At 45.8% G+C, this 21,449-nt stretch overlaps 1 protein-coding gene and 1 pseudogene across 3 annotated transcripts in view; both read left to right on the top strand.

Moving 5' to 3' along the window:
- Positions 1-21,449, top strand: part of PACS1 (phosphofurin acidic cluster sorting protein 1) — a 115,533-nt gene that overhangs the window by 73,789 nt on the left and 20,295 nt on the right. For all 3 annotated transcript variants that reach the window (XM_024574322.3, XM_024574321.4, XM_053925580.2), the window contains exons 3-7: positions 13,751-13,840; positions 14,869-14,994; positions 18,197-18,341; positions 18,594-18,685; positions 18,779-18,859. In XM_024574322.3, the coding sequence (XP_024430090.2) occupies positions 13,751-13,840; positions 14,869-14,994; positions 18,197-18,341; positions 18,594-18,685; positions 18,779-18,859 (534 nt within the window). The remainder of the gene's footprint in view (positions 1-13,750; positions 13,841-14,868; positions 14,995-18,196; positions 18,342-18,593; positions 18,686-18,778; positions 18,860-21,449) is intronic.
- LOC112317248 (guanine nucleotide-binding protein G(s) subunit alpha-like) lies at positions 5,745-7,366 on the top strand (annotated as a pseudogene).

Here is a 21,449-nt window from a genome sequence, read left to right as displayed (position 1 = left end):
TCTCTCCCCCTCCCACTCCCCCACTGATAACCCTCCATGTGATCTCCATTTCTGTGGTTCTGTTCCTGTTCTAGTTGTTTGCTTAGTTTGCTTTTGTCTTTGTTTTTGTTTTAGGTATGGTTGTTAATAACTGTGAGTTTGTTGTCATTTTACTGTTCATAGTTTTTATCTTCTATTTCTTAGATAAGTCCCTTTAACATTTCATATAATAAGGGCTTGGTGATGATGAACTTCTTTAACTTGACCTTATCGGAGAAGCACTCAATCTGCCCTTACATTCCAAATGAAAGCTTTGCTGGATACAGTAATCTTGGGTGTAGGTCCCCACCCTACATGACTTGGAATACTTCTTGCCGGCCCCTTTCTGCCTGCAAGGTTTCCTTTGAGAAATCAGCTGACAATCTAATGGGAACTCCTTTGTAGGTAACTGTGTTCTTTTTTTCTTGCTGCTTCTAAGATTCTCTCCTGTTTCATCTTGGCTAATGTAATTATGATGTGCCTTGGCGTGTTCCTCCTTGGGTCCAGCTTCTATGGGACTCTCTGAGCCTCCTGGACTTCCTGGAAGTCTATTTCCTTTGCCAGATTAGGGAAGTTCTCCTTCATTATTTGTTCAAATAAGTTTTCAATTTCTTGTTCTTCCTCTTCTCCTTCTGATACCCCTATGATTTGGATGTTGGAACGTTTAAAGATGTCCTGGAGGTTCCTAAGCCTCTCCTCATTGTTTTGAGTTCTTGTTTCTTCATTCTTTTCTGGTTGAATGTTTCTTTCTTCCTTCTGGTCCACACCATTGATCTGAGTCCTGGTTTCCTTCCCATCACTGTTGGTTCCCTGTGCATTTTCTTTTATCTCACTTAGCATAGCCTTCATTTTTTCCTCTAATTTGTGACCATGTTCAACCAATTCTGTGAGCATCCTGATCACCAGTGTTTTGAACTGTGCACCTGATAGGTTGGCTATCTCTTCATCACTTAGTTGTATTTTTTCTGGAGCTTTGATCTGTTCTTTCATTTGGGCCTTTTTTTTTTTTTTTGTCTCAGCTCACCTGTTACATAGTAAGGGGTGGAGCCTTAGGTGTTCACCAGGATGGGGCAACCCACGTCACTGGGTTGTGACACTATATGTGGGGGTGGGTCTGAGAGGGAACAGTGCCACTTGTTCCACTCTTTGCTGGTCTTCAGTCACTTCCCCCACTACCCACAATCAAATTGGGCCCGTCTTGTGCTGATTCCTGGGTGGGTGGGCTTGTGTACATTCTAGGACCCTTAGGGTCTCTCCAACAAACTCTCCTGTGAGGTTAGGAGTCTCCTACTGCCACCTCAACCCCCACAAGTGTCTTCAATCAGAGGTTTGAGGCTTTATTTCCCTGTGCTGGGACCCTGGGTTGTGAGGTCTGTCTCGCTCCCCAGTTGTTCCTCCCGGTTTATCTGCACCCAGTCTGCAATCCGCCGCCTCTCCAGGTCTGCCAGCCGCAGCCTTGCCCTCCCCAGTCTGCTAGTTGCCTTTTTGCTGCAAGTGCTCTCTGCCCAGCTGCCCGTCTCTGCCCCTCCTACCAGTCTGGATGAATGTTTCTTCTTTAACTCCCTGGCTGTCGGACTCCCATAAAGTTCGATTTTCTGACAGTTCTGGTTGTTTTTTGTTTTTAAATTTGTTGTTGTCCTTCTTTTGGTTGTGCAAGGAGGTGCAGTGTGTCTATCTACACCTCCATCTTGGCTGGAAGTCAGGAAAAGGGGTTGGGGTTTTCTTTGGAGATTTTCTGTAGGGTAGAAGAAATTCATAGATTATTATTTCAGAATTGGAAATTAAAGTTTTACTGGGATGTTTTATATTCTGGGTAATCCCCACATTTAACTCCTTATACTTGCTCAGTATCTTCAAGAAACCCAAAATATTTTACATGCCTTCATTTTCCAAGCATTCCTGAATTTTCAGGAAAGAAGGGAGAAACTGAACTATGGAGATGTTAAGGAATGTATCTGTTGCCAGCGAAGTACTGAGTGGCAGAAGCAGAACTCGGAACTACAGAGCGAGTAATTTATGTGGTCATTAAACACCATTACCAGACCTTCCTCAACTGATGAGCCCTTTCAAATGATGACTCCCTGGGGTTTGCTGAGATTCTAAAGTGCCTCTGGAGTCATTGAATTAGTATTGGATTCTCCAGCTTAAGAATGCTATGTTTATTGAATTCTTATTCATCAGAAAGTAGTCAACTACATGGTAACTCCCTGCTACCCGGCACATTGCATTAGCTAGATCAGCTATTATGCAGCAGTTTTCTGTACTAACATGGCTTCATTAACATCCACATCTAAGGCACTCATAGTATGTGGGCCATACACTGAGGTCCTCGGCTGTTTCTGAAATAAAATTATCTTAATTTAGTCCTCAAAACTTAAAACATTTTAATTACTTCTTATGAATTCCTGTGTTCCCAACTTAGTATATTCTAACTCCCTACTCATCCTTGTGCGTGATGCTGCAGGGTGTAAGCAAGTGTGGGACAGTGACGTGCAAGTGGGGACTTCCAGTGTCTTTCCCTCCTTTCCTGATTTTGCACCTGTTTCTAGGTCACAGGCAGTGTTCCAGTTTGGGGGGCTCGTTGCCTTTGCTAAAAACTGTTGCTTTCTAGTGAAAACACTGTTGGCATGGTTTTGAAAGACCCCCATTGCTCTTGCCATCCCCACAGTTAAATACCTTTGCCAAGAGAAATAATTTCTTTTATTCCCTGATTAAATATTTAACATTCTATAAAATTTAAAATTATACCAAAAAAGCTACAAATATTCTGAATTTGTATTGTTTTATTTCCAAGCAGCTGAAAGTAATTACAGATGTTACAACATTAATTTACCCAGTCATTTATTCATTTACTCATTCATTTGGTAAATATGTATTAAGCACCTGTTATATGCCAAGCCTTGTTCGAGGCGCGGGATACAGCAGTGAACAAAACAGACCAGAACCCCTGCCTTTAGGGACCTTGCCATGCTGGGGGAGCAGCAGTCTCAGAAATGAGGTCTGTAGACCCTGGGCCCCTAAAACCCTTTCAAGAGAGACAGGAGGTCAAAAACGCTTCTCATGATAATACTGTGGCGTCATCTGCCCTTTCTGCTGCCGTGACATCCGCACTGAAGGCACAAGTGCCCTGGTGGGTGGGGCAGCAGGCCCTCGTCCCGTCAGGCGGGTGCCCCCCGGCTGGACCAGGAGTTGTTGTGCTGTCACCATCAGACTCGAAGGAGGAGAAGAGAAAGGCCAGTCTCTCTTAAGAATGCCCTTGAAGTAGTAAAAATGGTGAATTTGCTTGTCTCAGCTCTGCGCTCCATGCCTGTTTAGTATTCCGTGTGATGAAGTGGGAAGTTCGCAGGAAGCACTGCCGCTTCACAGCTAATAAAGCAGTTGTCTCCGGCCGGGGACTTGTGCCATCAGGGTGTGAATTGACGTCACTCCCTGCTTTTTCCATGGAGCGCCATTTTTGCTTCGAGAGAAGAGCTTACAGACAAACTGGTTATTCAGACGTGGGCATTTGGAAGATATTTTCTTGAAAATGAACTTGAAAATTTTCTTGAACTGCCACTTCAAGGGAACAACTGAGGATATTTTTGACCAATGATAAATAAAATCTAAGCTTTCAAGCGAAAATCAGAATTCTGGAACACTCGTCTCTGTCACTGGAAGTTTAACAGTTTCCCAATCCTTACAGTTCTTTCAGACGTTTCTGAAGATATCAGTGGTGATAGTAATGATTGTGATTTTTAAAAATATTGTATCATGAAATGGGTAACTCTTGCAAGATTTATATAATTGAGTGAATTTATATTTTCGAAATGACCAATCCATGAGGTATACAATTTTGCTGAGTAAAAGATTCATTCAAAGACCAAAATGGACTAATGGGTTGGATTTTATTTTTAACTTGTTCTTAAAGATTTTATTTATTTATTTTTAGAGAGAGGGAAAGGGAAGGAGAAAGAGAGGGAGAGAAACATCAATGTGTGGTTGCCTCTCACATGCCCCCCAACCAAGAACCTGGCCCACAAGCCAGGCGTGTGCCCTGACTGGGAATCAAACTGGCAACCCTTTGGTTCGCAGGCCGGCACTCAATCCACTGAGCCTCACCAGCCAGGGCTGTTTTTAACTTTTTATTCAGAATGATTTGACATTTACAGAAGTGATGCAGGAGTAGGACATAGCGTTCCCATGTACCCCTCACCTGTCTTCTCCCCATGTTAACATCGTTCTTAACCATGGTCCATGTATTAAAACTCAGAAGTTATCACTGGTGCTACACTGTTAACCAAAATTACAGACTTTATTCAGATTTCCCAGGTTTTCCACTGAAGTCCTTTTTTCTGTTGATTGGATTTTAATATATAACAGAGTATAAAAATACTTTGATATAGTTTTGATTTCTACTTTGAGACTACTGCTTGTAGAGTTTTGGTGTAGTATCAAAGAAGAATATTCCAAAATGCTCCTTCTTTTTCTAATTCTATCTCTTTGAGTCTGGATTTTTTTTTCATATATTCAACCAAGGCAATATTTTGCAGTAGACTGAATGCAGAAGCAGATATGAGAATCCAGCTGCCTTCTACTAAGCAAGTCATTAAGGAGATTTGCGAAAATGTACAAGTACACCATCGCCCCCATACCGTGCTACGGGGGCGGGGGGGGGGGGGGGGGGAAGTGTAAAATGGTGCAGTTTCCAGGCTTTGGAAAACAGCCTAGCAGTTCCTTCAAAGGGTAAACATAGTTACCATATGACCTAGCAATTCCACTCCTAAATGTTACCCAAGAAAAATGAAAACATGGCCCTGATGGGTGTGGCTCATGGGGTTGGGCCTCACCCCACCAAGAGATAGGTCGTGGGTTCAATTCCTGCAGGCCAGGTCCCCCGGTTGGGGGGCGTGAGAGAGGCAACCATCAATGTTTCTCGCACATCCATGTTTCTCTCCTTCACTTTGTCCCTCGCTTCCCCCTGTAAAAATGAATAAATATTTGAAAAAGAAAAATGAAAACATGTCCTCGTACTGCATAAGGATATTTATGGCAGCATAAGAGCTAGATGGTGTCACAGCGTAGGTTCATGATACAGTCTTTCCTATCAGGCAGCCGGACATCTGCTCAGCTAGCAGCCTGCTGAGCAGCCCGGCACCAAGGAACAGACAAGAGTCACACAAGGTAACAATGCTGTTCACACAGCTTATATTGAATGCAGCTTCACTCAAAGTAGAACATCAACGTGCGTTAATATCCTACTCACCCTCTAACAATCTAAGAGAAATACAGTACACACACACAGAGTAATCAATGGGGGATTAACGAACCCGAGTCCCAGAGTCTCCATCTGCAGGTCCAGGAGACAGCACGGTGGGCAGGGGAGTCGTCATTGTCTTGCACGGAAGGGTCTCCAGAGCCGGGTGGGCAGCAGGGCAGACGATGTCCTCAGTCCAGCAGGGCAGAGCCTCCAGCGACCAATGCCAAGGGGGATCAGCATGGCGTGGAGCAGCACTTTGGGGTGTGGAGCTCGTCTGTCTCAGCAGTGGTCTGCCTCGGCTATATACCTTGAAAGTGGTGGACTCCACCCTTCCGGGTCTTTTTGATAAATGTTTTGGCATCCCTGATGCCAAGTGGGGAGTTTCCCCAGGAGCTATCTGTGGGTGGTTCTGCTCTGCACTCATGGCTATTCTGACCACATGTGCAGATACTGTAAGTGTGTCTCCTTGCCACTTGCGTCTGCTCTGACGTTTCCCTCTTGAACCAAAGGGTCGTGACTGACTGACAGCCATCTTGGTTGACATGAGCGACTCCACTTTTTTTTATATACTTCATGCTGTCTTAATCAGACCGATGCCATTTTACTGGTCCTGCTCTCCGTAAGTGGAAACAACTCAAGTCCAGTAACTGTTGAATGAATAAATAAAGTGGAGCAGCACCTACTGCTCTGGCTGGAGGGGCGGGCAGCACTCCGGCTCATCCAGTCACCATGCTCTCCTTCCCTAGGAGCCAAGCCCTCACCCCAGGGCTACCCCCACTGTCCCGGCCCTCCTGGCCCCTGCTGCCATGGGCTGTGTCAGAAAGGGTAAGACCGAGGACTAATGCAATGAAGAGAAGGTGTAGAGTGAAGCCAATGAAAAGATCAAGAAGCAGCTGCAGGAGGACAAGCAGGTCTGCTGGGTGCTAGAGAATCTGGTAAAAGCATCCTTGTACCATCATGAAGCAAATGAGGGTCCTGCATGTTAATGGGTTTCATGGAGACGAGAAGGCAACCAAGGTGCGGGACATGAAAAAACAACCTGAAGGCCCTGGCTGATACAGCTCAGTGATTGAGTGCCCGGTTCGATTCCCAGTCAACGCACATGCCTGGGTTGTAGGCCGGGTCCCCGGTTGAGGGCGTGCAAGAGGCAGCCGATTGATGTATCTCTCACACATCAATGTTTCTCTCCCTTTCTTTCTCCCTCCCTTTACCTCTCTCTAAAAATAAAATAAATATAATCTGGGGGAGAAAAAACAACCTGAAGGCCATTGAAACCATTGGGCCACCATGAGCTACCTGGTGTCCCCCATGGAGCTTGTCAACTGTGAGAACTGGTTCCAAGTGGACTATATTCTGAGTGTGAAGAATGTGCCTGGTTTTAATTTCCCTCCTGAATTCTGTGAACACGCCAAGGCTCTGTGGGAGGACAATAGAGTGCGTGCCCACTAGGAACGTTCCAACAAGTACCAGCTGATTGTGCCCAGTACTTCCTAGACGAGATTGATGTCATCAAGCAGGTTGACTATGTCCCCAGCAATCAGGAGCTGCTTCACTGCCATTTCCTGACTTCCGGAATCTTTGAGACCAAGTTCCAAATGGACAAAGTCAACTTCCACATGTGTGACGTGGGCAGCCAGCGCGATAAACGCCACAGATGGATCCAATGCTTCCATGATGTGACTGCCGTCATCTAGTGGCGGCCAGCAGCAGCTACAATGTAGTCATTCGGGAGGACAGCCAGACCAGCCTCCCGCAGGAGGCTCTGAACCTCTTCAAGAGCATCTGGAACAACAGATGGCTGCGCACCATCTCTGTGATTCTGTTCCTCAGCAAGCAAGACCTGCTTGCTACACTACTCCTGAGGATGCTACTCCCAAGCCTGGAAAGGACCCACATGTGACCCAGACCCAGTACTTCATCAGCGATGAGTTTCTGAGAATCAGCGCTGCCAGTGGCAATGGGCACCACTGCTGTGACCCCCACTTCACCTGCGCCATGCACACCGAGAACATCCACCGCCTGTGTTTGACCACTACTGTGACATCATCCAGTGTGAGCTGCTCTAAGAAGGGGACCCCATATTTAAGTAAAGCCTTAAGCACAATTAATTAAAAGTGAAACATAATTGTACATGCAGTTAATCACCCACCATAGGACATGATTGACAAAGCAACCTTTCCCCCCTCCCTTGAGTGATTTTGCCAAACCTCCTTTCTCCCTTTCAGTTTGCTTAAATATTCCAAATTTAGAAAGCTTAAGGCAGCCATCAGGTAAAGAAAAAGAAATAAAAAGGCCACAATGTTTCCCTCTCTCTTTAAATAATTAAAATAACAGCAGCAAACAAAAATAAGGAAATAAATGAAATAAATATTGTCTTGTGCAGCATTAAAAATCAATAAAAATTAAATGTGAGCAAAAATATGTCCTCACTGGTGTGGCTCAGGAGATCGAGTGCTGGCCTGAGAACCAAAAGGTCGTGGGTTCTATTCCGTCAGGGCACATGCCTGGGTTGCAGGCCAGGTCCCAATTCGGGGGCGTGCAAAAGGAAACTGATTGATGGTTTTTTTTGCACATTGATATTTCTCTCCCTCTCTTTCTCCCTCCCATCCCCTCCCTCTTAAAAAATAAATAAGTGAAATCTTTTTTTAAAGCATTGAAAACACCAGTGAACTAGTTTTTAATACATTAATACTCATTAACAGGTGTTTTTATGTGCTGCAAATAATGATACTGTAGTATCAGATATTGTTTTGTTTCCATACTGCAAATGAAGGTATACTATTACATAGATTTTAAATGATACGTAAAGATACTAAAGATAGTTTTGAAACTGGACCCAAGTTAGTGCCCCAGGCACCTGGAAGAAGCAAGTATGGGGACCCATGAAGGGCCCAGGCTGGAGAGAGAGGGAGAGATGAGAGCCATGATGCACCACGCTTTAAAAGTGTCTGGGGGGGCGGGAAGCATTGTGGTGGAGCAACTGAGCAAAAAGGTAAAAGGACTCATGGACGTAGACAACAGTGTGGTGATTCGGGGTGGGGGGGCGGTGTAAGGTGACTAAAAGGTAATGTAAAAAAAAATAAATAAATAAAGATTAAATTAAAAAATTAAAAGTAATACAAGGGCCCAAACTATGGCCGCACTATACTCTATATCCTGTTACCGGCACGTGCAATTCATTTGGCCAGGTGTGCGACTCAGGTAATGCATTTGGGATAGAAATGTTTACAGGTGTTTATAGCACATATTTGGATAGTGACAGTTCCAATAGCAAGGGCTGCTGCTCTTGGAAGGTGGTATGTCCTGTGGGGACAGGAGTAAATAATATAAGAGAAAGAGGGTGGAGCATGTCAGGGTCGGGGTGTTGGGAGGAAGTCACAAATTACAACTTATACGTAGTGTGCAGGGTGGGCCTCATTGAGAAGATGGCATTTATGCAAAGACTTTGAAGGAGGTGAGGGAGGGAGCCGTGCAGATATCTGGAGGAAGAGCATTCCAGGCAGAGAGAAAAGCCAAGGTAAGGCCCTAACGCCGGGATGTGTCTGACCTGTCTAGCAGAATGGAGGAGGAGGAGGAGGAGGAGGCGGCCAGGGAGGGGAGAGGATGTGTGCAGATTACTGCAAGGCCTTCTGGCTTTCGTTCTGTGTGAATCAGATGGTTCTGAACAGAGAAGTGATAGGACCACTCGGGCTGTTGTGTGGAGAGTAGACTGAAAGAGGAATCAGGAAGACCAGTTAATAGGCTACAACAGTGATTCTGGCAAGAGATGAAGGTGGTGGCAGAGTTTGGAATTAAGCAACTGGTAGGGTGGCAGTGGCACTAACTGAGATGGGAAAGACTGGGTGAAACAGGTTTGGAGAAAAAGATCCCAAATTCAGCTTATCATGTTATGTTAGAGATGTTTATTAATCATCCAGGCGGGGGATGTTGAATAGAGTTGAGTGTATGAGTTGAGAGTTCAGGGGAGAGTTCTCGGGGAGAGAAACCAAGAAACCGTTTGGAGAGTCATCAACACATTTGAGACCACAGCATTATATGAGATCATCAGCGGTGGAGTGAATATAAAGAAGAGAACAGGTCTAAGGTTGAGGCTCCAAGCACCCCAACATTAGGAAGTCGGGGAAAAGGAGGACCTGAAACCAAGAAAGAGCAGCGAGAGGGCAAGAGGAAATGAGATGAGCGTGGTGTTCTGGCAGCCAGATGAAGCAAGTGTTGCTGGACGGAGAGAATGATCCACTCAGTCAGAGCTGCAGGCAGGTCCCGGAAGACAGAACAGATCACCGGGTTCCTCCAGGGGAGGTTGGCTGAGACCTTGTCAGTAGTGGTTTTGACGGACTGGAGGTACAGGAAGGCTGACAAGGATGCATTTAAGCGGAAAGGAGAGGAGACTTCAAGAGAGCCAAAATAGACAGCTTTTAAGGAGTTTGCTATAAAAGGAAGGTGCGGCAGGAGTGGTAGCCAGCAGGGCATGTGAGGACAAGAGAGGGCTTTCTTTTTTCTTTAATAAGAGAAATGCAGCATGTTGTTGCTAAGGGAAATGATCCAGAATAGAGAAGAAAGTTGATTATGTAGGTGAGGGAAGAAGGGCTAGAACAGTCTGAGTAGGTGAGAAGGGACGAGACCGCACGTGGGGCAGTTGACAGGACAGGAGGGAGAGGAGTACAAACGTGGTGAGAAAGTAGGTGAGTGTGGCGGGACTCTTGGGAGCTCTTTTCCTAGTGTTTCAGTTTTCTCAGCAAAGTAGGAATCAAGGTTATCAGCTTAGAGGGCGGAGAGGGGTCAGAGGTGTGGGAGGTTTCAGGAAAACCAGAAGATACGAAATTGTCATCAAGTAGAGTGGGAAAGTGGGAGGACTTGGAGAATACAGTGTGATTGCCAGGCAGCAGTGCAGGTCTACTTCAGGTTTGGGGTCATACTTTTTTTTTTTTAAGATTTTTATTTATTAGAGAAATAGGAAGGGAGGGAGAGAAACATCAATGTGTGGTTGCCTCTCGAGCGCCCCCTACTGGGGACCTGGCCTGCAACCGAGGCATGTGCCCTGACCGGGAATCGAACCAGTGACCCTCTGGTTCTCAGGCCGGAGATCAGTCTACTGAGCCACACCAGCCAGGGCATGGTTTAAAGTCAGACAGTTAGCCTGTTATATGATTCTCTCCAGGTGTGTTCAGCTGGTGCAGCTGGATTTAAACAGGGTTGTAACTTCCAAATGAGAACATCAGAACAACAGCAGGCAAAGGACTTAAGGGTGTGTGCAAGGACATATTTATAAAGATCAATGATGGCATTTAAGCTGCACCAGGAGGAAAGAAGGGACAACTAGGGCAGAGGAGAAGCGAAAGGATGGGAGGATCAATGGTCCTGGTGGGTTTGAAGGATTATCACTGTTGACAAACTATAGAGAATGAGCGGGAAGATAGGAAGTGTCAGACTGAATGGGATGCATGCTTGTAATTACTGGTAATGATAAGGTCCCGAGTATGATCACGTGAGTGGCGAGGACCAGTGTGAGAACAAGATCATTGGGAGAGAAGAACTGTGGGAGTTAGAGGTCAGGATGTTGGAAAGAGTAAATGTATTTTGAACTCTTAAAGAGTTATGACTGGACTAGTACTGGGGAGGGGAACAGTGAGTGAGGAGCCAAAGTCAAGCCATGAGCCTAGTGACTAGCAGTTCTAGGGGACAGCAACAGCAGGGAATAGAGGACACTGTCAACACATGACATCACTGCAGGGTGGGGGGAGCGCCGAGGGTTTAGGGGGGTGGAAGGGAGAATGTTCTGTAGCTGGTGATGAGGAGCAAGAGGACGCATGTGCCACTTCCAAGTGCAGCGGTATGTGGGTTGTGGGAGAAGAGCAGCCAGCGCCCCAGAGGGCTGCCAGGAAGCAGTTTCTTCAGGGGAGATCAGGTTTCAGTTGTGGGGGCTGCCCTGGCATTGTAGGGTGGTCAGCACCAATCCCCGCCTCTACCCTCTAGGAATAGCACACATACACACACCAGCTGCAGCGACCAGAAATATCTCTGAATAGTACCAGATGCCCCTTCCCCCGGAAGAAATATATAAACTACATTTTGGATTCTCCCAGCATCTCTGAGGTTTATTTTACAGAGATTTCTTAAATCAAAAACCTAAATAAACTCAGGTGAAAACTTTGTCAAGATTCTTATTTGTAACAGAGGTTATTACAAAAAGTATTGTCTAACAGATAAAGCAGAGTTTCCTTTATTATTTTTAATAAGTATAATGCTATTCTAATCACAAAACATTGTAAAATATATTTAGGAGATTTTGCTTTCTGCATTAAACAAAATCTGCATTTTATTTTTAAAAAATCAGAAATGGATAGGAAATCTAAAAAAAAATTATTTTTTTAATTTCTAAAGGAAAAAGCAGAATATCTGCTCTGATACAGCAGGATAACTTTACAACCTTGGAGTAGTAAAGATTTCTTAGCTAGGACCCAGAATGCATTAAACGTAAGAGAAAAAACATTGACTAGATCAGAATTAAATATTTCAACAAAAGATTACTAAATAGGCAAAATATTTATAATACATATGTCTGACAATGTCGTGTGTAAGTTTAAAAACTTAAAACTTAGTAACAAGATAAGCAACTTGGACAAAGACGTTTGATCAGATACATATTTCATAAATGGAGACTTACAGATCACCCACAAATCGCAACCACAGTGGTATTCCACTGAACGTACCCACTGGAATCCACGAATCAGGGACTGACCACACCCAGTGTTGGAGAAGACGCAGCAGCTGGACCTCTTGTGCACCGCTGCTGGGCGTAAGATGGCACTAGCACTTTGGAACTTGGTCTGACAGTTTCTCATAAAATTAAACATGCATCTGCTTTAAGACCCAGCAGTTCCTCTCTTAGGTGTTTGCCCAAGAAAACGCAAAACACAAGCAGCCTTAGCCATAATGGCCAAAAACTAGAAACAATTTAAAATGTGAATGTTCAGCAATAGGCGAATGCATTAAGAGTGTGGTCTACATCTCTGTAGGATAGAATTCTAATCAGCAATAAAAAGGAGTGAACTACCGATACACTCAACAACCTGTGTTGACTTCAAACACATCATGTTGTGCAGAAGAAGCCCTACCAGAGTAGTGCATACTGGATGGTCCGATTTCTATGGATTTTTAGAACAGGCAAAACTAAACAACATGAAGGAAGTCAGAGCAGTACTTGCCTCTGGGCAAGTGATGCAGTGTTGGGAAGTTACAGAGGGATTTTTCTGGAGCGATAGAAATGTTCTCTATCTTTATTTTTAAGTATTTTTTAAAAGATTTTATTTATTTATTTTTAGAGAGGGGGGAAGGGAGGGAGACAGAGAGGGAGAGAAACATCAATGTGTGGTTGCCTCTCATGCACCCCCTACTGGGAGCCTGGCCTGCAACCCAGGTGTGTGCCCTGACTAGGAATCGAACCCGTGACCCTTTGGTTTGCAGGCTGGCTCTCAATCCACTGAGCCACACCAGCCAGGGCAGAAATGTTCTCCAACTTGATATAGACGTGGTGTATGTGTTTGTCACTCATCAGGCTGTGCACTGGAAATGGACACTTACTGGATTTAAATCAAACCTCAATTTTTTTAAAGAAAAGTCATTTATAGAAATTTACTGGCATTCCTCAGGCCCTCCTGCATATCTCTTTTTATAGTTAAGGAATAGTTTAGCCTAAGTTTTTTTTTTTTTTTCAGGGTTAGAAACACTGTAGTGCCTAACCCAGTTGAAGTTGGAGTGGGGAGGGGGACTAACAGGAAGGGTTCCTGGGAAAAATTATGTCTGAACTGAGACCTGAAAGACAAGTTGGTTATCTGTGTACAGAAGCACAAAGAGCATCTGAGAATAGAAAAAAACCCACGTGAAAAGGCCCAAAGACAGGACAGCACCTCTGAAGTGTCAATTAGAGAGGAAGAGGCAGGCTGAGGTGAGCCAGGGGAGGTGACTCCAGCCCCTGAGACACTAGTACTAGTACCTGCCTGCCTCTTCCTCAAGAGTGTTGGGAGAATTCAAATGCAATAGCAGAGCATTTTTGTGTGAAAACCCTTTATGAATGTACAATATAATACAGGTAGAATCACACTTGTGGTGGTACCTTGATTCTAACGCATGCAATAAAGACCAGTAAAATACTGGGACTGGTGAGTATGTTTGTAAAGTTTAAAAGTTGTTTACTTCCTGGCTGGTGTGGCTCAGTGGATTGAGTGCCAGCCTGCAAACTGAAAGGTCACTGGTTCACTTCCCAGTCAGGGCACATGCCTGGGTTGCAGGCCTGGTCCCCATTTGGGGCATTTGAGAGACAACCAATCAATGTATCTCTCACATGTCAAAGTTTCTCTCCATCTCTTTTCTCTTTCCCTTCCCCTCTCTAAACATAAATAAATAAAATCTTTTTAAAAATAGTTGGTCACAAATGTAATATTTCTTTCAGTCTGATTTTTGGTGACACGACTTTGATGTATTTTTTCTTGGTTTCAGGGTTCAAAAAGGATTCTTCGCTCCAATGAGATCATCCTCCCAGCTAGTGGACTGGTGGAAACAGAGCTCCAGTTGACCTTCTCCCTTCAGGTGAGAAACTGCTCGATCTTAGGTCACTAATATGCCACATCCAGTCTACTCACCAGACAGGCCTACCATCTGGAAACTGTTTTCTCCAAGAGCAGACGTAGCTCCATGAATTAAAGTCATCCAGTGAGTTTGCCATTAAAATCACCTAGCCAGTGCCAAGACCCAGGCGGGCAGCTGAGAAATACACCGTGTCTCATTCTCCTCCTTCCTTTCCTTAGAGAAGGCTGTTAGCCCACCCGTCCTACCACCGTCTGCACCATCACCTCTTAGTGAACCATAGGACACATCCATTTTGCCCTCATGTTGTAATCTCCCTCCGCTCATGTCTCTCTCTCATCATCATCTCAGTAGCCCAAAATGAGTGCATGGAGAAAACACGTGAGCACATGGCAAGGAAAGAGGCAGTTTTCTGAACATGTGCTCCGTGCCGGGCACTGCTCCAGGCAGGGGGAGTCAGCAGTGGAAAAGACAGGGCAGATAGAGTCATCAGAGAACAAGATCGTTTCCGACGTGGATAGGACGATAGGACAGTGAAGCTGAGCAAACTGGGTAGTGGGATGTAGAGGGGCTGGGTGGTGGGAGGCCTTTAGGAAGCCCTCACTGAGGAGGGGGCATTTGAGCTGAGAGCTAAAGCTAGGAAAGAGCCAGTCACAGGATGATCGGGGACAGAGGAACTGTAAGCACAAACGGCGTGAAGGCCCTGCAACAAGCACAGGCTTTGCATAGTTGCGCATTCTGAAGATGGTCTGTGATCATGTGGGGTCGTCTTCTTGGTGAATTGACCCCTTTTTCATGAAATGATCCCTTTGTTCTGTTCTTTGTTCCTTTGGACCGCAGAGCCGCAGAGCCAGGCACCAAGCAGAATCAGACCCCCAACAGCAATTTAATGACACTTCTTCATCCCCTAACTCCCCTGTGAACAGATGGGAGATGGTGAAACACAGATTATGTGTCCTGTGGCAGGACCAGAACCTACCAAGGACCCAGTTGCTCATTAACCATTCTTGACTCTGGTTTTTACTTGGCAGTACCCTCACTTCCTGAAGCGGGATGCCAACAAGCTGCAGATCATGTTGCAAAGGAGAAAGCGTTACAAGAATCGGACCATCTTGGGCTATAAGACCCTGGCCGTGGGACTCATCAACATGGCAGAGGTGAGAGGAACATAGTCTCCACCCTGTTAGCCTTTATATCAGAGAGTCTGAGCCCTGGCTGGTGTGGCTCCATGGATTGACCCCCTGCCCGCAAACCAAAGGGTCATTGATTCGATTCCTGGTCAGGGCACACGCAGGGGGTTGCAGGCCAGGTCCCCAGTAGGGGGCACGTGAGAGGCAACTACACATTGATGTTTCCCTCCCTCTCTTTCTTCCTCCCTTCCCTTCGCTCTAAAAATAAATAAATAAAATCTTTTTTAAAAAATTAATAAATCAGAGTCAGAGAGACACCAAGCCCAACCATGTAAGCCCAGCAAGTGATTTTCCCAGCCTCTGCTCTGAGTATTTTATTTTATAAGTTAATTCTTATATTGGAAATTCAGGGTATACCTCTTTTATCAAGTACTGTCTCCTGCACAAAAAATTTTTAACTTTTATTTTTATTTATGTATGTATTTATTTATTTTTATTCCTCACCTGAGGACATGCTTATTGATTTTAGAGAGAGAAGGAGAGAAACATCTGTTGGCTGCCTCCAATATGTGCCTCAACCAGGGACCAAACCCGCAGCCTAGGCGTGTGCCCTGACCGGGAATCAAACCCTCGACCTTTTGGTTTATGGGATGATGCTCTGACCAATCGAACCACACTGGGCAGAGCAAGTTTTAACTTTTTATAAAATTTATTTATTTAAGATACAAGGGAAGGGAGGGAGAGAGAGGTAGAGAGAAACAACGATGTGAGACATCAATCAGTTGCTTCTCCTATGCGCCCCAACCAGGGACCAAACCCAAAACCCACACATGTACCCTGACCAGGAACCAAACTGGCTACCGTTCACTTTGCAGGACAGTGCCCTACCAACTGAGCCATACTGGTCAGGGCAAGTTTTTTAATTTTTTTTAAAAATTCAAACTTACAAAAAAGTTGTAAGAATAGTATAAGGAATTCTCATATGCCCTTCGCCCAGATTCTTTACTGTTAACATGTTACCACATTTGCCTTATTTTTCTCCACGTATATGTACATTTATACATACTTTCTTATCTGAACCGTTGAGAGTAACCTGCAGACATGATGCCTCATTACACATTAGTCCTGCACTACATTAATTTCCTAAACTATTCGAACACCATGCGTTCCTGGAGATCAGGACATGAACACCAGTACGAGATTACTGTCTCAGCCACAGTCCCGATTCAGACTGCGCCCAGGGCTTCAGTAACACCCTTTCTAGGCCCAGGATTTAACCTAGGATTGTGTGTTACATTTAGTTGTCGTGTCTCTTTAGTCTCCTTTGACCTGCAATGGTCCCTCAGGTTTGCCTTGTTTTTTATGCCCTTGACATTTTTTAAGAGTACAGGCAGGTTACTTTATAGAATATTCCTCATTTGGGTTTGTCTAATGTTTTCTGAAGATTAGGTTCAGCTTATGTATTTTTGGCATAATTAACACAGAAGTAATGTTATTTTCTTCCTGTCGATTTGTCCCATTACTGGTGGGGTTAACTTTTATCACTTAAGATGGTGTCTACAAGATTTTCAGTATAAACCTAGTAGGTATTTTGTGTTTACCAAAGAAAAAAGTATTTTATAGGGAAATATTTTTTTAAAGATTTTATTTATTTATTTTTAGAGAGGGGGGAGGGAGGGAGAGAGGGAAACATCAATGTGTGGTTGCTAGTTGAGCACCCCCTACTGGGGACCTGGCCTTCAACCCAAGCATGCGCCCTGATTGGGGATTGAACTGGCGACCCTTTGGTTTGCAGTCCTCACTCAATCCACTCGTTATTTATTTTGATGCTCAAATTATCTCAAATTTGGCCAATGGGAGCCCCTTCAAGCTGGCTCCTATATCCTTTTTCAGGTGCCCCATCATTCTTTATATACTTCTTTACTTTCTGCTATAAAGTATTATGCTCATCATGTACTTTTCCTGATCCAGCCTTGAAATGAACTGATTCTCTGAAGATCCCTGGTTCCCTTTAGTGGAATATAATACTTAGAAACCAAGATCTAGGTACTAGGAGGGCACGTTTTCTTTTTAAAAAAAAATATATATAATTATTTTATTGTTGTTCAAGTAGTTATCTGCATTTACCCCACCACCACGCCCCCCCACCCCATCCATCCCCACCTCCCTCCCCTGATTCCACCCCTCGCCTTGGTTTTGTCCATGCGTCTTTATAGTTGTTCCTCAAAACCCTTCACCCTTTTCCCCCCATTATCCCCTCCCACCTCCTCTCTGGTTACTGTTAAGATTGTTCTTAATTTCAGTGTCTCTGGTTATATTTTGCTTGCTTGTTTGTTTTGTTGATTAAGGGAGTACATTTTCTTAACTGGGTTATCACAACTTCTAGAGAGATTCAGGAAATCTGTGTACATAAATGCATATGCACATACATATTCGTACACATCATACCTATTTCCACATCTATACCTATCTAATCATGCTCCAGTCAATTCCAGTCCAACACCGTCGGGCTTGTTCTAGCCTTTCCATATGTGTAATTCCCTTCTCCACCAGTAAGCGACCAGGCTCCTCGTATCCTTGGTGTGTTTGCTTCTTTGTGCAGTTGCCTCATACGCCAGGCAGATCCTTTCAGCCCTGACAAGCAGGAAGCAGAAGGGGGCCACAAATCAGTTTTAAAACTTATTTCTATACTTTAGTACATTAAGTAGGAAAAAATTGTGGCCATAATAAATAGAATATGTAGGGTGGCCCTCACCCATCTTTGTGTCCTCTTCACATTTGGTGTCAATCTGAGGGACTGAGGGGAGTGAAGGGAGGCAGGCGCCCCCTTCCCAGTGGTGTGAAGCCCCTCCATTCTCCTGCACTCGTTGTGAGGTGAGCACAGGTGACCGTCTGCAGGCCAGCCCCACCAGCCTGGAAGACTAGTTTCTCTGTGAGGGACTTAGCTAAAACGCCGTCCTGGGGGTTGGCAGTCATTCTCCATCTCAGGCCTCGGTTTTTACTTGTAAGCCCATGTCCTGACCAGTGGCCAGCACTTCTGGAGACAGTTTTAAAGTAAGACCTTGACAGCAACAGGAGAAGAGTAGCCATGGGTTTAGAAGACAGTGAAGAAGAAATGTCTTAGAATGCCGTTCCCATTGGCTTGCACGTCCATCTGGATTTACGAAAACGGACAGGTCTGCCGTCCTCTCTACAGTACGGTGTCTCCATTGCCGCTCTGTGATCTTAGGTGATGCAGCACCCGAACGAAGGTGCTCTGGTGCTGGGCCTGCACAGCAACGTGAAGGACGTCTCCGTGCCTGTGGCAGAAATAAAGATCTACTCCCTGTCCAGCCAGCCCATTGACCATGAAGGAATCAAATCCAAGCTGTCTGGTAAGATGTTTGCAGGGTCTGGAGGCCCTGCCGATCGAGGAGCCCATCACCTGGCCTCCACCTGGGAAAGGTCCATGAGATAGTGCCTCCTACGTCCCTAGGAAGGGGAAGTTCAGCGACCCCTGAAAATACAATGGGCCTGCCGTGGCCGTGGCCTTCCTCCACCCTTGCCATGTTTCCTCCCGGGGAGAGCCATGTTCCGGCCAGTCAGTCATGGGCCAGGCCTTCCCATCGTGAGGTGTGTGTTTGCAGATCGCTCTCCGGACATTGACAATTATTCTGAGGAAGAGGAGGAGAGTTTCTCGTCAGAACAGGAAGGCAGCGATGATCCACTGCACGGGCAGGTAACTTTCCACAGCCCCTCATATGAAGTGTCTGGGCAGCAATTCCAGACCTCCTGTGGTTTCCCAACCTCAGTCTATCCCCCACCCACCCAGGACCTGTTCTATGAAGATGAGGACCTACGGAAAGTAAAGAAGACCCGGAGGAAACTCACCTCCACCTCCGCCATCACAAGGGTGAGTCTCAAAGGTCTGGGGAGTGTTTGAGCTGAAAGTTTCAATTGGCAGGTACGGGGGCTGGGGATGGGAGTGGTCTACTCAAGGTTCGGAAAACCTGCACGTGCCCCATCCCTTCAAGGCTCTGATACACCCCTGTGTGTCTCCCCCTCCCCCCCAACCTGATGAAGAGTCACACTCGCAAAGAACCAGCGTTACTCCTAGGAGCATTTACATTCTCCTGGCTGTCTTGGGATTAAAAAAAAAAAAAGTTGAGAACCTCTGTTTTAACTTTGGAGCAGATAACGCTTCCTCAGGGAGCAGAACTCCTCAGCCACCCTGCACCCCTCTCCAGGTGGTCACCTCAAACTACGTACCGTCCACTACGCAGAAGCCCTGTCCTCTCTAGAGGGGTTCAGCATTTTAAATCATTTGTTGAATTTACCCAGAAATAATAGGCCGATGTTTGGGACTGTGGGTTTGATGAAGTTTAATTACATTGGTATAGTTCCTGCCTAAATAGACACGTAACCTTAGAGACAAATGCCTTTGGATTATGTATGTCCTGCACAAGATTTCCTCGGGGGTCACTGTTTTGGGTGGAATTAAGAGTTCTGAGACACTACCTGAATTTCTATGTTAACTCCGACTGATTCTGTAGTTCCTGTGCTAAAGTGTGAGAGAGGCAAAAGTGTTAGGAGTTCTTAGAAGAGAAATTCAGTTTCATTTCTTCCTCAGAGGCCTCCTGAGTCTCTCTAGGGTGGAGCTAGTCTAGGGACCCCAAGAGCAGAGATTCCCACCACCTTCAGGAGTGAGATAAACGGGGGTCAGGCCTCCCAGGTGTGTCGCTGTACCCGAGCCTGGAGTTCCGTGAAACAACCCTGCCGTCTCTCCCTCCTCCTGAGGTGCCACTGGGCTTACATGTGAATCCTCACGGCTACAGCCTTGATTTCCGACGTTGAGCAGTGACGAGAGAGTGGGAGAATTGTTTTATTGTCCTCAGGTGTCTCATCTTCGATTGGCTCTCCAGAGCAGCCTGGGCATGTCACCAGCCATTGTCCTCGGAGAATGGGGAGAGGCGAGAGCATCGCTCTCCGCTGTAGTTCTTCTGCTAGGTTGTTCTTTTTCCCGTTGTGTAACCACAATGAGGCCCTATTTTCTTCCCACAGGGTGCCCTCTGGAACTTTAGAAACCACCCCTTCCTGTGGTCATCATAGCTGCTCCCCCTCACTCCATTATATGACCCAAGTTCAGTGCTCCTGTTTATAATACCCACGCCCCCAAAGGCTTTTGTTATTAGCTACAGGCACTTTTCAGTCATATATCTAGACTTAATCATTGTTCTTTAGTTTCTGTCTCCTTTTGTGCACTATTCTCTCTCTACCAAGAACATTTATTCTCTCCCTACCAAGAACATTTTGTTCTAGACACAGTAATTGGCTTGCTGGTCTCTGAACACATCTTAGCTTCTGTCACTGTGAAATCCTGTTTTTTTTCACTTCTGCGAATGACCTTTACGCTTTTGGAAGCCGTGCCCTTGCTCGAAGGTGTAGCTCAGTCTTACTTGCAGGTTGGTCTTGTTCGTCCCCCAAATAGTGATTCCCTTATTCAGGCAGGAAGTCCTGAAAGCCACAAGCTGGTCATTGTGCCCAGAGTTGGAGACAGGGATGAGGAAGGCCTAGTGCACTCCATCAAGGAGCTTACAGTGTCTAGTGACACAGACACATCGAAATAGCCCAGTGGGCCAAATGCTAGGAGAGAGAGCTCTGTGTGACACGCAGAGATGACCTGAGGGGACGGTGGCCAGCTCTGAGCAGGAGCACCAGAAGAGCTTCCGGGCCTCAGAGATAAGATGCTGAGATGGGTTTCTGAGGATAAATAGAGCTTCGCCAGCTGGATTTGGGGAGAATATTTAATCAAGGTAAAAGATACCAGTACAGAGGCCCCCGGGTGCACAATAGCAGGCAGCTGTTCACAGAACTGTAAGCAGTTAGCTTCCACATGAGCATGAGGTTCGGGGGTTGAACGTTAAAATGACGCTACAGACAAGGACAGCCAGCCCTCTGGCAGGGGTTGGGTTGTTCTCCAGGCCACATGGGCCCACTGAGACCCCTGGGTTGGAGAGGAGCACGATTAGACCTGCATTTGGCATGGTCACTGTAGATTTTGGAGGGGACAGGCTGGAAACTGGCTGGATGGGTGCGGGGAGGGGGCTGCCTGAAGGCCATTGCAGTTGATTCCAGGGAGAGAGGAGGAGAAAGGGCTGGACAGAAGCAGAGATGTTACAGCTGGAGCGAGGGTAGGAGTTAGGGAACACAGGGCTATGGAGAGAAAGGGTGGGGAGAGACTCCAGATTCAGACTCGGGCGACTGCGTGGAGGGTGACATTAGTAACCAAGGAGGGAACACAGGGGGATGGTGATGAGTTTCGTTTGGGAAATGCTGAGTTTGAGGTTCCTGTATATATGCAGGTAGAAGTTGCTAGTTGATACAGTAGATCTGAAGGACAAGAGAAAGTGATCAACTGCAAGTGCCCATGTGGATGATCCCAGAGTCAGCATGGTGCAGGGCCCTGGGGACCCATGACCTCTCCTTGCCCCTGGGCACTGGAA

The sequence above is a fragment of the Desmodus rotundus genome, chromosome 5 (genome assembly GCF_022682495.2).
Source record: "Desmodus rotundus isolate HL8 chromosome 5, HLdesRot8A.1, whole genome shotgun sequence".
In the NCBI taxonomy this organism is placed as follows: Eukaryota; Metazoa; Chordata; class Mammalia; order Chiroptera; family Phyllostomidae; genus Desmodus; species Desmodus rotundus.
This window is presented reverse-complemented; position numbering and strand designations above follow the sequence as displayed.